At 36.1% G+C, this 7226-nt stretch overlaps 1 protein-coding gene across 1 annotated transcript; it reads left to right on the top strand.

Annotated features, from left to right (window-relative positions):
• The first annotated feature begins 1179 nt into the window (after positions 1–1179).
• On the top strand, positions 1180–2811 carry LOC110299581 (Kruppel-like factor 18). The gene has a single exon (XM_021169299.1). The coding sequence runs from the start codon at positions 1180–1182 to the stop codon at positions 2809–2811; it is 1632 nt and encodes a 543-aa protein (XP_021024958.1).
• Positions 2812–7226: the final 4415 nt, after the last annotated feature.

Below are 7226 nucleotides of genomic sequence, written 5' to 3'. Positions count from 1 at the left end.
AGCTTCTCCATTGGGAGCCCTGTGATTCATCCAATAGCTGACTGTGAGCATCCACTTCTTTGTTTGCCAGGTGTAATCTAATAGGCCTGCCTTTATATGTTACTTGACCTTTTTCCCTTACTGCTTTTAATATTCTGTCTTTATTTATTGCATATTTGGTTCTGATTATTATGTGTTGGGAGGAATTTCTTTTCTGGTCCAGTCTATTTGGAGTTCTGTAGGCTTCTTGTATATTCATGGGCATATCTTTCTTTAGGTTAGGGAATTTTTCTTCTGTAATTTTGCTGAAGATATTTGCTGGCCCTTTAAGTTGAAAATCTTCATTCTCATGTACTCCTAATATCTGTAGGTTTAGTCTCTCATTGGTTCTTAGATTTCCTGGATGTTTTGAGTTAGGATCTTTTTGCATTTTGCATTTTCTTCAATTGTTGTGTCCATGCTCTCTATGGAATCTTCTGCATCTGAGATTCTCTCTTCCATCTCTTGTATTCTGTTGCTGATGCTCACATCTATGATTCCTGATTTCTTTCCTAGGATTTCTATCTCCAGAGTTGTCTCCCTTTGCGTTTTCTTTATTGTTCCTACTTTCATTTTTAGATCTTGGATGGTTTTGTTCAATTCTGTCACGTGTTTGGTAATGTTTTCCTGTAATTCTTTAAGGGAATTTTGTGTTTCTTCTTTAAGGGCTTCTACTTATTTAGCAGTAAAACCACATTTTTCTGAGATCAAGATTGTGATGTATTCTCTTGGTTGTCCACTTGAAAATATCTGGAAAGAACAAATATCTACTCAAAGAGGAAACATCTTTGAGATATTGTCTGATTGAATTCTGTTAATGACTCCTAGCCAAGAATGTGAGGCTGGAATATACACACCCTTAATCCAGGACAACACACCCTTAATCCAGGACAACACACCTTTAATCCTGGACACGCCTTTCTGCTGGAGGCGGATATAAGGCCATGGGAGCAGGCAGGTTTACCCATTTTTCAGCTTGTCTTCTGCTGGTTCACACATCCATCCCTACACTGGCATTGGAGTCCAATGTTTCCAGTTTCTAGCTCATAGAGAAGACCAGCTGCGACGACCTGTCTTGGGTCTGCAAAACTACAAGTCTATTGAACTTTTCATCTTCAGTTGAGGAACTTGAAGAGTTCCCAGGCCTTCTGTGAAGTCTATATGGAGATGGCAGAAAACACAGGTGCTTCCAAGCCAGGACCCTGTAATACCCAGCCTTCCCCTGTGGAGTCCAGCCAGCTTGTCTCAGGTCAGAGCTCAGAGATTCTTACCTTGAAACAAACAGTGATGGCATCTGCATCCTGTAGCACACAGGAGACAACCTGTACTCAGAACTCAACAGCATACCCAGGAAAAGCCATTGGTTTCCATTTTGGAGAGCCATTTGAGAACACTTCTTTGAACCAGCAAGTTGTGTCTGCTGAGCAGAAAATATCTCCTGCAGGTCTTCACCATATGCAGCTCAACAGCACCCCCAAGACATGCCTTCCTCCCCAGAAGACAACAAGAGTTGACACCAGGGAGACTTTCTACAATGAAGACTACTGGATGAGGACACTGAACTCTGACAAGACTCTCTTGATCCAAAATACAGCCATGTGTGAGAATCAGAGGGTTACCTTTGATAATCATCAAATTGCTCTCTATGGAAGCCATGCAGGCCAGGACCCAAATGTGGGTCACGTCTTTGCTTCTGTACATGACCGGACCTCCTACTACAGTCAGATGACAACCAGGAATGGAGGGCATCTGACTCTCTATGGGAGTCAAATGACAGCACCCAGTTGTAGCCAGACCCTTCATCCCAATCAAATCATAACATCCTTTTCTGAACAGAATTATTTTGAGGATCAGCAGAGTAACCTAGCAGTTAATAATGGATTCTATGGAGATCAGGTGATATTGCCAAATGGATACCAGGCTTTCTATGAGCCTCAGATGAGAGCTAACTTTGACCAAACAAATGACCAAATGAAATCCTTCAGTGGTCAGAATGTCTGCAAAGGTCAGGAGAATCTCCTCAGTGGTGAGCGCTCCCTCTCTGGTTATCAGACATCAGGCTACAGATGTGACCAGGATTTGATTGTGAATCCCCAGGTGACAAGTCCAATTGGTGGCCAGCCTCTCTCTGACTTTCAGATACAAACCTCCAGTTTTGATACAACTTTTTCTGGGTCTAAGGGGACAAGATCCAGTGCAGAAGACAACCTGGCTTGCCCTTTGGAGACAAGTCCCAGATCTGAAGAGCCATTCTACTTGGGTCAGATGAGGACCTCTGTTGATCAAAATGTCTACCCAAGTCAGAATGGAACACCTAATATTAAAGAAAGCCTTGATCGTCAGGTGACTTCATTTAGTTTGCAAGCTCCACATGTGGGTGAATCCTCATATCCTTCACTTTCCCCTTTGATTCAAAAACAACCTCAGGAACACTCTTCAGCTTCCAGTTTAGTCCAGAGACGGCATCCAGAGATGAAGTTAGACTTCAAGACGCAGAGCCCTGTGTCGCAGAAGGACCCTAGTCCTTTGAAGCTCTACTTTTGTACTTATGAGGGTTGTACGAAAGTTTACAAAAGACCTTACCACCTCAAAGAACACCAGAAGAAACACACTGGTGTGAGGAAATACAAGTGTGATGAGCCTGGATGCACATGGTCGTTTTTCCGCCTATGTGATCTCAACAGACATAAAGAAAAGCACAGTGGTGAGAAGCCCTACGCTTGTCCCATGTGCTCCGCAAACTATTCCAGACTGGATTATCTCACAAAGCATCTAGAGAAGAAACATGCTTAAGCACAACCCACCACTGCAACCTGACTGTCCACAAACAATATCTTCCCTGAAAAAGCTTTATTGTTTCCTACCTACAGCTCTGTGAACAACAAATAGATTTTAATGCTGTTTATAGAGGACAAAACAAAGAAACAAATATTTAGAATAAGAAACTGTACCACGTGATCTCAGACCCCTTCTTTGGCATAGGGAAATCTTCTTAATATACCTTTTTAAATGAAAGTATAGCCACATTTCTATCACAAATTCTGGCTTATTGTAGTTTGGATTAAGCTTGTTTAGAAATATAAAAATTAAGACATTGCTGAAAGTATCATTCTACACTGAGTCAGGACCAACATCTCTCCCATTGTTATCTTTACCCTTGCATTTTGTTAACAGTTTTAGTTTTGTATGCCAGTTAATGCAATTTGACCATTGCATAAATTAGGACTGTGATTGATACAATGTGTTTGCAAAGACACATTCATTTATTTTTTTCTGGATTCATAATTGCTACATTTCTTAAAAGATATATCCTTCCTCCATCTTAACAGTATAAACTGAGATTTCTAAAATCCCTTTAGAATTTCTAGTTGATTAGAGGAATCATTATTAGGCACCTGTGACTTTTGACTTTGGTAATGAAAGGAAACCACAAACTGTGGGTTACTTATATGATAGAGAGCAGAGAAAACTTTGATTTTGTCATAAAATAGAGAAAAATGAAAAGAAACTGTTCCTTTGCTTTTTCAAGAGTGAGAATGAGGAAGAGCAATACGAAGTTGGAAGAGGGAGCCTGGTATGACTGACTGTAGCTTGTTGCTCCTTCCTCATCTACTGCCTTATTCAATGAGGAGAGGGAGCCCAATATGACTGTAGCTTGTTATTCTTCATCTATTGTTTTATTCTGTAACTTATTTTTCATTGTTGTTTAGTGATTAAATAAAGTCTTTAAAAAAAAAGAAATCCCAACAGAGAATTTATAACTGTGTAGTGCTCTACCATTTACAGAGTATTCATATCAGATACACACTATACACTCCATGTCTTGAAGATCTTTGTAGAATAGGTTAGGGGAGATTGTAAAAGCTAAAGGTGGTCGAAAACATCAAAGAAGCGTTCAAGACACAACAGTGGTCGAAAACATCAAAGAAGTGTTCAAGATACAACAGAACAGATGAACTATGAATTCATGGTGATGTAACAGTATGCACAAGACCAGCTCAAGCTCCAACCAGACAAAATTCCAACATGCAGACAGGAAAATGGACAAAAGATCCCACTGCTTGCTGAGGAACTATTGGCATGTAATAGCTACTAATACAGGGATAGTCAGTTTTCTGTAATGATGTGACCCTCAGAGGCTGACCATGCACCAGGGAGGCCGCACATCCAAGACTAGCTGGGCAAGGCAAACTGTATGCAATGGGAAATGAAACAGGTGGATAAGAGTTAATCTCAAAGTTTAATGAGAAGGGATGAGAAGAAGTAGGGTGGTAAGGGGGAATTTCAGGGGTGAATATATACAAAATGCATTGTATAACATACTCAATAAAATACTGCAAGATATAATACATTATTAAAATAATTAATTGAAATTGAAAATCAAGCACCAGGTAGGAATATCACAAGAACTATATGAATATGAAGGTAAAAATTCTAGAAAACTAAGTATTCTAAAACTAAGGGCAGCCTATAACCAGAAGTTTATATATATACAAAACTTCAACTATATTAAACAAATTCAAATCATTTAAAAATATTGAAAAGCTTAAATCTTCCTCATAATACTGAAAAATTTCAACAGAAAAAATAGATAAATTCTTTAACTTTGGGAAATAAAAGTAATATACAGCAAACCAACAGCCAATATAAAACTAAATGGAGAGGGAGTTGAAGTAGTCCCACTAAAACCAGGGACAAGACAAGGATGCCCACTCTCCCTGTATCTATTCAACATTTTTCTCTTTAATGAAATTATACATATGAAAATTCTTCTTTCATTATGGAATATTTCTTTAAGATGTTTTTCATCCCTTCATTGTCATATAGAACAGTCAAAATTAGGTAAAAAAAAAAACCTTGAATTATTTTTCTTAAAAGAGGGTTTAATCAATATAATTTCTAATTATAATTAATCAAATATCTTATGCTAACAACATTTGTCTTTTGAAGTACATTTACCACCTACTGTTACTGACAATATTTGAAGAGTTGAAGATTTTATTTCTTCCATGGAATTTAAAAGATACATTTTATAAAGAAGCAACACTTAATTCTCAGTATAAAGACTGACACAAGTAATCTTTTAGACATAGAGGTATCTGCATGATTTACTAAGCATTGTGAGTTTGGAGTACATTTATCAAATATATCTATGTTTTATATAAGTCCATGTGAATAATATATAGTTTAAATAATTGAAAAACTTGTATTGCAAATAAGGTTGGATATGATTAATATTTTAACCTATTTCCCTTTTGGTAGTATAATTACTGTTATTATTTTCAGCTACAAACATAATATATATTCCTGAGTTTTGATGACTATGAAACATAACTCTTGGGTATAAACTCTGTGTGAAAAGCATGAAATGAATAGTCTGTCAAACTCTCTTCTCATAATGAAAATTTCTTTTACAATACATCTATCATCTATTACCTGATGGGCACATAAAAGCCAAACTTTATAACATTGTTAAGCGTTATTTATATTAAACGTGTATCAAGTTCAGGTATCACAGAAAATGAGCAGGAGGCCACAAAGTACACACACACACACACACACACACACACACACACACACACACACACACACAGTTGTTTTATTGCACTTGTATATGAATTATTAATGTGGATATATATATATGTGAATAGTATAAATATATTAAACTTCTTTATAAAAACTAATGGTGTCTATTGGAAATCATGACTAGAACCTAGTGAGATGTCAATAAAAGGTACCCTAATTCAATCTAATCATTATTTGTACTTACTCGGTTATGACAATATGTTCTGGAGACCAATAAGAGAAATTCCTATTTAAATATCTGAAGAATATGCTGCTAGCCACTACAGCAAAATAAAATGTGATCACCTTTAAAATATATCCTAATATCTTTGTGTCCTCACCAGAAACCCTTATAGGATAATTAAATATACTGATTTGAATACTAACATGGAAAAATTAAATACATAAATCTCATGGATTTATAATTTATTTAGTTGTACCATGTATTTGCTCTCTGAATCTAGATGCAGCTTCAGATTTTACTATTATATTAATGACTTTATATCAGCTGAACATTGTGGTAAAGATTTTTTTAGAATCTGGTAGAAAATAGATTTAATTACAGCATTATGGAGGTAACTATGACATGTGAACATTCCATTCACTACTTATGTTTGTAAGATAAATAATGTAAACTATTTTAAACCACATTAGCTTGGAGTTTTGTTTTTTTTTAAGTCTTTTGAAGCTATTTTACAATCTAGCGTTGAAGCTATTAAGTTGTGCTCATTCTGATATTTAAAGGTTTATAACTACATCTTAGTAGTTATAAAATCTTAATTCTTCATCTGCTTTATTCACTTCTCTAAACTGAGTGTATAATCTACAGGGAAGAAGGACCAGCTAATGTAAGGCCAGAACACAGATTGTAATAATAACATATGAAGCTAACTTTCAGAATACACAAACATGTGAGTTTGTAATAAAGATGCATATTAACTATCATGTTCTATGTATTGGGAAAATATTAAGTGTTTAGAAACTACTTTCTACTCAACACAAATGTATAATTAATATGATGCCTGTACACATAAAATTTAGATGATTTATAATTATGGATGGTATTTATGATGGAAGAGAACAATTTTGACAAGAGGATGAAACTCTACTGTTGAGATCATAGGTCTTACATGGGAATGTGATTAGGTACTGGTCGGCTCCTCAAACTCACTGGCCAACATTCAGTTCCTTCACAATGAGCTGGTGTTCACCAGCTCTTGTCAGAGAGTACAAACTACTTTCAGTGTCCATTTTGTGTGAGGTGTCATCACTTTAGTGTCAATGAGATACTTCATTTGCATCTTTAGTATATGATACAATGCTCAGATTACAACTGGTATTATATGTGGCCGTTCACATCTAATAATTTATCTATCAGCAATGAGTGGAAGTCCTAAATTTGTTAAGATGGTGAGTGATTCAGTGTTTGAATCATTAGTAGAGACCTATAACTGTCTCTTTCACACACACATATTTATAACTAAATCTGTGTTATATATGTATAACATATAGATATATATGGTACACGTGTGTGTGTGTGTGTGTGTGTGTGTGTGTGTGTGTAAAATTTCAGTTGTTCAACTCATCCCTGTTGGTGAAAGCATGTCTATAATTTTGTGGTAAATTACATTCCCTTGGGATTC

The sequence above is a fragment of the Mus caroli genome, chromosome 8, assembly GCF_900094665.2.
Source record: "Mus caroli chromosome 8, CAROLI_EIJ_v1.1, whole genome shotgun sequence".
In the NCBI taxonomy this organism is placed as follows: Eukaryota; Metazoa; Chordata; class Mammalia; order Rodentia; family Muridae; genus Mus; species Mus caroli.
The sequence above is the reverse complement of the archived record's forward strand: the minus strand, read 5'-3'. Positions and strand labels throughout refer to the sequence as shown.

Excerpts from the sequence above, each read along its gene's own strand:
- LOC110299581 (XM_021169299.1), top strand. The coding sequence starts at position 1,180 with ATGGAGATGGCAGAAAACACAGGTGCTTCCAAGCCAGGACCCTGTAAT.